The following is a 10,522-nucleotide window of genomic DNA, read 5'->3' as shown; positions in this document are numbered from 1 at the left end:
AATTCCATTTTTTTGTAATGTATTTTTTATAGCATTTGAACAGCACAAATAAAAGATAAAATCGTTATACAAAATTTTTTAAGAACGTTTTAATGTCACCTTCTCTTAAAAGGGGTTAGGGTTTGTTTTATATTATAACCTCTGGGACATAAACGTGTCCGAAGGGGAAAAAAACGGTAATATGCGGCTTGAATAACTATGATATGAAATGCAGCAATTATAAAAGCCAACGTTTTTCATATAGCAAACGAAAACGCACAAGAGCCGACTGTTTTACGACATCATAACGCAGCTGTCAAACTCGAACACTAAAAGTGATTTATTTTATTTCATCAGAGAGACTAGAGTCGCAGGCGCCAATGCTTTGAAAATCTAAAACAGGAAGTGACGTCAAATCTTGGAAGAAAAAAAAAATCCCAGAAGATTCGTGTTATTTCCGGCCGCTTCTTGTCACATCAGCTCGATACAGCGTCCCACAGGCAGAGGTGAGTGGACCAAAAACCATCTGCCTCTGACAATTAAAACCTAAGGTAGGCTTAGCGTTAAATATGATTCAAGGCGAGCTTTGCTCTATGAGATAAATAATATTAAAACCTGCTCGCCGACTCATAGCATTGATGCTAGCTGGCTAGCTCATGTAAAAGATGCCACGGTTGCCAGGTCGAAATATGAATAACAGCAAGTTATATCGCTGTTCCGATGTTTTGGTCTGCTGAGAGTGTGGGTTAAAAAGGGGATAAGCTTTTAATTTGTCCGACATTAATTGGATTTATTGATAGCATTGTTGATGGTTGGCTAGCTTGTTGACATAGAGAAGCTTTAAAGAGATAGTTCAAACCAAATATGAACAATCATTGTCAGGTTTCTCTCCCTTGTGTTGTTACAAATCTGCATGATTTTCTATCTTCTCCAAAACACAAAAAGAGGTATTTGTCAGAATGACAGTTTCGGTCTTTGTTCACTTTGTATCTTTTGTGCATTAAATGAAAGTGAATGGTTAGTGAAATGTCATTCTGCGTGACATTTTCTCTTTGCTCCACTGAAGAATGTAAGTCATACAGGTTTGGAACAACATAAGGATGAGTAAATCATCACAGAATGTTCTTTCTTTTTTTGTAGGTGAATTTTTGCCTCTGCTGCTTTTTATCCAGTGTATTTTAGTGTCCATCTATTTGCATTGCACCAAAATTCATTGCTTAAATTCATAATAGTATGTTTTGTCATTGTTGATGGGGTAATGACAATGTGACATCTACAGCACCTCCCTGTCTCTTATTTTGCACATGCATCCTTCTCTGCTAACACTCAACATATGATGTGTTATGTGAAAACAAACCCATCATAATATGAAGTTAGTGCCCCAAGGTGTTTGCCACACAATAATGAGAGCTGAGCTTGATTCTGGGTCACTGAGGAACAAAATAGAGGCATCACATGCTGCTTTCTTGGTCCTGAAATGAAAACAGCCTGTTAGTACCAGGCACTGCAGTGAGGAAATGTGACAGGCCCACAGGGTGATTTCAGTTAGTCACATAATTACATCAAAACAGATCGAGTACTGCTTTATTATTTGCACAGTCTCATGCAGACACATGTTCAAACACAAGTAATGAATAATGCTTTTGATACATGTTGCTAAGAGATGTAAAATGAAGGCAGAAGGATACAAATCTATTGTTTACTGTAACAGGGAGTTATTTATTTTCCTGATGTCACCATGTCATGTGTAAATAGTAATCAGATGAGAGACCCTGGTTGTGATTAGTGTTGTCAAAAGACCCGGTACTTCGGTACCAAGTCGGTACTAAAAAAATGAAAATGTCACGGTACCAGGTTTCTGTACGTACCGGTGGTACCGAGGACCCGTTCAAACCCGGTTCTGGATGCATACAGCGCTATGATTTCCGCGAAGCAGAAAACGCAGACAGAATCTCAAAATCCAGTCATGAAAATGAAACTTACATTTTAATATGGACAGTCACGGAATTTGTCAAAGTAAGCATAAATTAATCAAATCAAATCTCCATATGGACCAGTATCTGTAAATGTTAAGTCGCAAAAGTTGGTTGAAATCTGCATCCTGCATGTTCTGCGCGCATGTCTCTGTGTGAATGAATGAATGGTTTGTTTACTACATAGACTGAAGCGCATGACGCTTGCAATAATGAGGACATACAACATCACCAGAACTGTCACGTCACAAGCATTTTACCGTTTCATTTGAGTAAACCCAGTGTCAATTTAAAGGTATTCATGGAAAACCGTCAAAACAGCCTCTACATTGCGAGTAAATCACTCGCATATGTGAATAAATTTTACTCAGGGCGAGTAAATTATGTCTATTGTTAGCCATTGGCTAATAAATTCTTAGATTTTACTCGCCAGTGTGTGTGTGTTCGAGGCTATTATAAGATTGGCGCAGATATATTTTCACTCGCTGAACACTGACTGAGCGCTTCAGAGTTCTCTCTCCATCAAGCGATCTGTACTTTTCAATTCATCTCAATGGACGCACAGTACACCTGTATTTGCCTCTTTTACTGTCTATGGTATTTGCCGAACTGTAAGCTTTGTGTGAAGGAGCACGACTCGCCGTCGCTTTGCTGATAGCTCTGTTTCTCACACATGCAAAGAGAGAGAGAGCGAGAGTCTTACCACGCTGAATCGACATGCTACATGTAAACTATATTCTTTGTTGTTTTCTCCTGTCAAAATAATGTAGTTAATTTAGAATTATTCATATTTTCGAACAAGCAGAAGATATGCCGGTTTCTCCGGTAGTGGGCGGAGCTAATGCGCAAATGTGAATTTCATTGGCTGGCGCTCATCTTTTACCGTCCCTGTTTTGATTTCAGCAAATCAGTTCGACCGAACGCAGGCAACGTGATTAATATTCATGAACCCAGCAGCTCATCAATCCATAGTGCATTGTATATTGTTAGTATGGTAGTAGAATTAGTAGTATTATTATCTTTTAATAATAATTATGATCTATTACTATTTTTTTTTTTACAGAAACCCTCAATGAACAAAAATATCTTAAGCATCACCACCAGTCTTAAGTTCAGATAAATGACAAATATGCATTCATTACAAATTCATTTTTACATAAAGGCATTGTGCTAGAAATATTACTATTATTTTGTAAAATGTATGTGATACTGCTACTACTGTTAATTAAAAATTAATCACACAATATTTCTTCCATGTTTTAATTTTAATAGCAAATCCCCTTTATTTACCAAAAAATAAAATGTGTTTAAATTTCATAAATTAAAAGACAAATTAAATTTGGATGAAACTTGTTTACTGTTTTTCATAATTATATTACTTGTAGAAGAACTTTAAACACAATTGTAAATAAGTATAAATAATGGCATTGGTTTTATTTTTAGTGATAAAAAGTTATTTTTTAATCAGCATATTTTTGTGTTTTGCTCTGGTACCGAAATTGGTACCAAGAACCGTGGATTTTCACTGGTATCGGTACCGAATACTGACATTTTAGTACCATGACAACACTAGTTGTGATTCAGAAAACATCTGTTATCAGAAAAAAAAAGTTTTGCTAAATTGGGGCAGATGTTTTTTATGGATCAAGTAAACCTAAGGTGCCTGATTCCAGTAGATATTCATTTGAAATAGTAATGACAATATAAACTTTGTTCTTGCAAGATTTCACAGCAAGATTGTGTACAACAGATTTTTCAGCTAAGTTTGATCCTTTTGGAAAATATAGAGGCCTTAAAAATTCATGCATCAAATGATACAGTAGATTAGTGTATAGTTATAATACCTGCAGATATGTGTTAATTATTATTATTTTGTCGTTTACCCCTGTTTGATTGCCAGCAATTGAAGTCAGTTGCCATGGATGATGACTATTACGTGATTTTAGGGGTGCAGAGAAATGCATCTCCAGATGACATCAAAAAAGCGTAAGTTAATCTTCGGTGTCACTTAGTCCTCTCAGTATCCCTAACAAAGCATGCTATTCTACATTTTAATAGTAATTCAGATTTACAAAATAGTAGCACTTCTGATTTGTTTGAGTTGTGTTATGGTATTCTGCTTGTCTTGGCTCATTTATCACCTAGTCGTGCTGTATTTTCTTGTAGTTACAGGAAACTGGCTCTCAAGTGGCACCCAGATAAGAATCCAGATAACAAGGAAGGGGCAGAAAAGAAGTTTAAGCAGCTTTCAGAAGCTTATGAAGTCCTTTCAGATGGTAAGTCCTAACATAAGGAATTAATAAAAATAATTAAATAATTGTAAAGATAATAAAAAATAAATATGCTTTTCATTTAAAAAGTTTACCTAAAATATCAGCATTTTTAATTGTCTCTCACGGCCAGTGAACATTTGTTGTATAGGACTGATTGGGCCTTCAAAAATATCTTTACTGTTGAGCCGTTGCAAAAAAAACTTTTTGTTATCACCCCTACAATTTGTCCTAGTCGTAACAGTAAGGGTTTTAAAATGTGCTATATCAATGGAGCTGTAGATTCCCAAAATACTATAAACAAACACTATTTATTTATTTATTATTTTTTTGTATTTAGTCAAACGTGGCACAGCTGATTACACACAGTCACACTGCATGCTAAGCAAAGCTTTATCAGCCTTGTACAGACTGCATTTTTGAGACGCTCCTTCATAAAGAGAGGTTGTGTTCAGCGGTTGTAGCCGCCGCTCCTTGATATGGCCTTTTTTTCAAATTCCAAGAAAATGGTTAATGACTGATGGTACTGCACCCACTTGTGTCTGGTGCCTTTAAGGTGTTATTCAGGGCTGGTGCATGAATAATATAATTACTAGATTTTTGACAGTTGCTGTATGGTCTCTCACATTTTATGTTAGTTGCTTAACTCTCGGTTTACTCTTTTTCAGCAAACAAAAGGAACTTATACGATCGATATGGAAAAGAAGGCTTAACTCCAGGTGGAGGTAAATTACATCCTACAGTACATTTCTGTAATATGATGTTTTGCCCTAATTAATCCCTAATTTGGAATAAATATATTTCTAAACATAATATGTCAATATGTTGTGTTTGAACCGGTCCCCTTTTTCTTCATTTGGACAGGAGGAGGAAGAGGACACTTTAATAATGACCACTTTGGAGGATTCACATTCCGCAATCCAGAGGATGTCTTCAGGGAATTCTTTGGTGGACAAGATCCTTTTGCAGATTTCTTTGGTGAGTTTGTATTTACCTCAGTGTTTTTCATTCATTGCATTCAGTCTTTAGACGTTATGTGCCAGAGAAACAATCACACAGACATTTTTTTGAATTTTGTGTTTGAACTTCTGTTTTTGCGGTAGATTTGTATATTTCTGTAATTAGCTTTTGCATTGGATTTACTTATAGTAGAGTTAACTATATTGATCATGAGTATTGTAATGTTTGAAGTGGATGTCATAACAGATGTCAGTAGGCCGGGAAGATTTTACATGATTTTCTGGAGTGGAAATACAATCCAGAAGACAACAAGCACAGTACTAAAAAGTGGCAGAGCTACATAAGGCTTATAAATGCTACATTCTTAGGTGGAGATCCATTTAATGATGACTTCTTTGGTGGCGGTCGGCAGCACCACCACCAACACCACCACCACCACCACCACCACCAGCAGCGGGGCATGAGCAGAAGCCGAACAGGAGGGTCCTTCTTTGGCGGCTTTGGGGGATTCCCACCTTTTGGGGCAGGATTTTCATCTTTTGATGCGGGTGAGATATTATGTTTAAAATAAAGACCACAACCAGCCTAAAAAATTCTGAAACTTGTACTACAGTCCAAACATCAGGGTGTATGATGTCTTTTTATAGGTGTAAGTCCGTATATATTTCCATCAATGTGAATCAGGACAACTCATGGATTAGAAAATGTTGGTGCCATAGTATTTCCTTCTTTTTTTTTTTTTTTATAATGTTTTTGATTTTGTTAGGTTTTTCTCCCTTTGGGCATATGGGAGGAGGTGGATTAACTTCTTTCTCTTCAACTTCATTTGGTGGAGGGGGAGGTGGCGGAGGCATGGGCAGCTTCCGCTCTGTGTCAACCTCCACTAAATTCATCAATGGCAGGAAAATCACTACAAAAAGGTAGGTATCTTTCCAGAGTTGTAACTTATCCATCTTATTTTTAACTGACAGTGGATGTGGCCATTTGTATGGGGCAGTTATTTTTAGCTGTACAGAACAGCTCGTTATGCTCCTTGACTGACACTGCAAACTGCATATTTTTTTAATCATATAACTTATTACATTAAGTATTATTATAATAGCATAATTTTCACCCCTTATTGCACTTTGATATTTTTCTTATCTACCTATAGCAGCTAATGAATTGAAAGTATCACAGGAAATAGCTTACTTCCATGTTGCAAAATAAGCTGGTTAGGTTTGAAGTATAAGAGCAACGTCAAACCAACTGCACAAGCGACACAGCCTCAAACAACATTTTAAATCATTCCCTCATGTAATTCATAAAAGTGCTATTTATTTCTTTTGATAGAATCATTGAGAACGGACAGGAACGTATAGAAGTTGAAGAAGATGGACAGTTAAAATCTCTAACCATAAATGGTAAGGAACAACTGCTGCGATTGGAGCACAAGTAAGATAATGGAGCCCTTTCAGCACAAACTTAAGCTCAAACAATGTTAGCACTGTCGTTCAGATGTCTGTACATTGCGTTTTTTTGGCTTGTTTGTTGTGTTTTTTCCCTTTTTCATTTTTTAGACCGTTTCTGAACATTTTTTTTGTTTCTATATTTATAAATGGGGACTGTCATTATTTTGCGCTGGATACGTGTCATTTTACTTGTATTTGGGACCATAATGTGAGATTCGTTTTTTCTTCCCGCGAGCACTTTGTGTTGCAGTGTCCTCATGAATGCACATTGCATTTTGAATAATGCTTTGGGCTGAAAGGAGAAAGAGGATTGTGCATTGTGCATGACTTTACCAACTGTGTGGAGTGTGGAATTGGAGTACGTAACTTACTGTTCAAACTTTATGGCAACTTGTCTAATTCATTTGTTAAACATATTTGTAAATGATGGTAGTGTGCTAGATTCATTGTACTGATATGCAGGTTTTCTTATTTTTAATTAATGAAAATGTTTTTTGTTTTTTTTCCCTCATTGTTGCATGTAAAACAACAAATGTTGTTTATAGTTGTAATGTTATTACTAAATAACCTGATGAGAATCAGAGTTAATAATATAACTGATTTATGACCATTCAAGTAACTTTGTGTACTTTGTAAAATAATTTGAACCTAAATAAATGACTTTCATCCTTTTTGGGGATGTGGCAGCTCTGCGGTCTATGTAGTTTTGCTTTAACTGAGAGTGATCTTTGATTTTCTTCCAAATCCAATCATTACAGGAGCGTGTTGCAGCTTGTTTGCTTAAACTAACAATGCTCTACTCTGTTATAACCAAATATGTTTCGTTTTTTCTGCATCTTTTGGAGTTTAGAGTGAGTAACCTTTTTTATCTCCTCTCAGTATATTCAAAGTAGAAACATAATACAGACAGTTAATATGCCATTAACAAATATACTTAAAGATTAAAGTAATTTATCCGTACATTCCATATCAGAATGTACATTTTCTAACATTTCTAAAACGCAACATTGTCAGTGTTTATTATTGAACGATATTAAAAGTGTTCATGGAAGTGCAATTAAAAAAAGTGTTCTAAAGAGAAGGATTTGACAACTATGGTGGGTTTTAGAAGATAAAAATTTCAATTCCAATAAAAACGATTATTTAGACCATTTTGTTGCATTATGGATAGATAACAGTCTTGAATTCTCTGGTACGCAGCATAACGTTTGTTAGCTGTTGCCTTCGATCTATGCTTTCCAACTCTTCCAAATGAAGCTGGCTGCAGTGCTACCAGAATGCATGGCTAACAAAACTAACAAGCTTTGTGATTTTGTTTTTATGCTCTCTAAATGCATCTCTATCTCTGGATGTCAGAGGTGTAGTATGCATCACGCAGAATTATCATCATCAAAACAGTTTTGGGAAACTGGCTGGTAATATAAAGTATAACTGGTTAGAAAAAAAAAACTATTTTAAATTAAAGACCGATATTAATACACTCATTAAAATAGTGCTCTGGCCCCTTATAAACTAAACCACACCCCTCTCTCTAGGAAAAGCCCAGGAGATAGGCATGCTGGAGGGTCACAGACAGAGGAAGGAGCTCCCTGACTCCTCCTCCTCGCATTCTGCAAGGCAGTCAGCTCAGAGAGAGGAGCAAAATAAAACTACAGGCAAAGGTCAGAAGCCCATTTCGTGTGAGATTCCAGCAGCTGGAGCATAATCTTTGTGATACTTAAAAGTTATGTATCTCAACAGAGCAAACTGGAGTCAAGAGGAAGAGAATGACGGTGAAGGGAGAGACCAAAAAGGCCAAAGAGTCCTAAATTTGTCTCTTCATCTCAGTTTTGTTTTTGTTTATTTTATTTTATTTTTGGATGCAAAAGTAACATTTATTATTTTAAGTTTTTTATGCTGATACTAATCGATAACAAATAGTAAAAAACGTGAATTTGAATAGATTTAATGAAAATCTGTGCAAGCAAGCATTTCTCATTCGCATGATCCACACAGTTTATTGAATAAACAAAACACAAGCAACCTACATGAATTTTCAGTAATAAAACCAGAACTGCCTTTGGTTGACTTTATGGTCAAACTTGATAACATTTAACTCGTTCGATGTAAACACAATGCTAGATGCTTGGTATTTGGTTCAGTCTTGGTTATTGTATATAAGCATAGTCGTACTAAAAAAATACTAGCCATATTATCAGTTTCAGACTAAATACTACAAATCTGTTAAAACAATGGCTTGTACATAACGTTTTCGTGAAATTGCAGACTCCCTTCTTTCTGGCGATCCCTGCCTTTAGCAGTGGACCCCATTTGCTCCTGATGAGGCACTTCTCTTTCAGCTCCCGAAAGACTTGGGGGTCCGTCATGTTCTTCAGGCTTTGAGCTGATCTCCATCTTCTGCACTACGAGCTTTAGCAGGTTGTGTTCCATTCCCATGGTCATGACGTCTCCTTCAGCCTGAGAAAATTCACAGCACATCCTCAGGCTATGGTCTTTAGTAAGGTTAGATGCCATGCTGAATTTAACATGGTTAAAAACGAGGCTGTGAGGGAGAGACTTACAGTCTTGACAATGGCACACACAGTATAAAGGTCCTAGATCACGTCATTTTCTCAACTCACAACTTTCAATAACGTTTTATGAAGTTTCTATCTACAGAAAGCTTTTTTTCAAAGCTTTTTTGTCCCTCACAGCCTTGATTTTATTTTAAAAATTAAATATGGTGCTACACTGCTAAGGTCTATTGGATTCAGAAGATGATTAAATTTAATTTGGCTATACATGTTTTGTTTTGTTTTGTTGTCAGATTGGTGTTACCTGTATTTCTGTTTGGTTAACACCCGTTTCAGAGGAGTTAACTGATGGATGGTGGACTGAGATGGGTCCTGAATCTCTTTATCTCATTCCCACTGAAAAACCATACTTTCTGTTCACAAGCACATCAAATCTGCTTTAACAACTAGTGGAAAGTGCACTGAAAGGGGTGTTTTTTTGTTGTTGTTTTTTTTTTACATTAAACATTAAAAATATTCATCCTTTTTTAGAGAAACTGTTTTGTAGAGCTCTTCACACAGATCTAATTTCGGTTAGTTCATCATTTTTGAATTACTTTGTGTTCTGTAAAATATGTTTGAGTTTGCTGCTTTTATTTGAAAGCATTTGTTGTTTTACCATCTCCTGTCCTTTGAAAGAGCCCATTATCTTATCTTATTAGTGTTTGACTGTTTGACCTTTCGACTGAGGGGGCATCTGTTTGGGAATTCATTGACTGTAACCTGGTCCAGCCGCTTCATAAACCATTAGGGAAGCCACTCCTCCAGATTAGTGTGAAGTTCAATCTGTGGAGATCATTGACCATAAACCATTGTTTTTAGGTATATTTATTCTTCTTATTAGGACACAGTATTAGAGTGTTGGTGTTGAATTTCCTGCATTGCAATCCTCTTTAAACATGCATTTGTCTGTGCCTCTGCTATGTCACCAACAGCCAATCTAAACTCAAAATACAGTTTGATATGTAATCCAGCATAATGGACTGTTCTTTTGTATTTAATTCAGACCATGTTTTTATTTGGATTTACCAGAAGGTTCATGAGAAGAATAGGAACGAGTAAGACAAACCAAATAAAGATGCAGTGTCAGAAGAGGGAAAGGAATGTCTCCTTGCACAAAGGGTTTCAAGAAATTGTCCTGGTAGTTGATTTCTCAAACCATCATGACAAAAGTCAGCAGCTGTGACAGGAACATCCCTCCACAATGTTGCTGTAAAATAAATTCATACATTAAACTAAAAGACATGAGAGATTTTTTCTTAAAAATGTTGTGGCATGCTTATGTTAAATAATTGTGCTCTGTGGATATATTAACTGCCATTCCAGCAGCCCATATA

The 10,522-nt window shown here is 36.2% G+C and overlaps 1 protein-coding gene across 1 annotated transcript; it reads left to right on the top strand.

The window, feature by feature from the left end:
- The first annotated feature begins 331 nt into the window (after window positions 1-331).
- LOC132096439 (dnaJ homolog subfamily B member 6-like) lies at window positions 332-8,463 on the top strand. Its single transcript, XM_059501786.1, has 10 exons — window positions 332-485; window positions 3,853-3,938; window positions 4,119-4,228; window positions 4,891-4,947; window positions 5,087-5,200; window positions 5,551-5,730; window positions 5,949-6,102; window positions 6,515-6,585; window positions 8,169-8,294; window positions 8,374-8,463. Exons 2-10 carry the CDS (start codon window positions 3,871-3,873, stop codon window positions 8,439-8,441), a joined length of 948 nt encoding a protein of 315 aa, XP_059357769.1. The 5' UTR covers window positions 332-485; window positions 3,853-3,870; the 3' UTR covers window positions 8,442-8,463.
- The last annotated feature ends 2,059 nt before the right edge of the window (window positions 8,464-10,522 follow it).

This window comes from Carassius carassius, chromosome 20, assembly GCF_963082965.1.
Source record: "Carassius carassius chromosome 20, fCarCar2.1, whole genome shotgun sequence".
NCBI lineage: Eukaryota > Metazoa > Chordata > Actinopteri > Cypriniformes > Cyprinidae > Carassius > Carassius carassius.
Note: the sequence above shows the minus strand (reverse complement) of the source record. Positions and strands in the feature narration are given on the sequence as shown.

Bases quoted from the DNA above. Each gene is read 5' to 3' on its own strand.
- LOC132096439 (XM_059501786.1), top strand. From the start codon at position 3,871: ATGGATGATGACTATTACGTGATTTTAGGGGTGCAGAGAAATGCATCT. The intron at 5,201-5,550 runs GTGAGTTTGTAT...CTACATTCTTAG, and splicing joins TCCTTTTGCAGATTTCTTTG to GTGGAGATCCATTTAATGAT. The intron at 5,731-5,948 runs GTGAGATATTAT...TGATTTTGTTAG, and splicing joins ATTTTCATCTTTTGATGCGG to GTTTTTCTCCCTTTGGGCAT.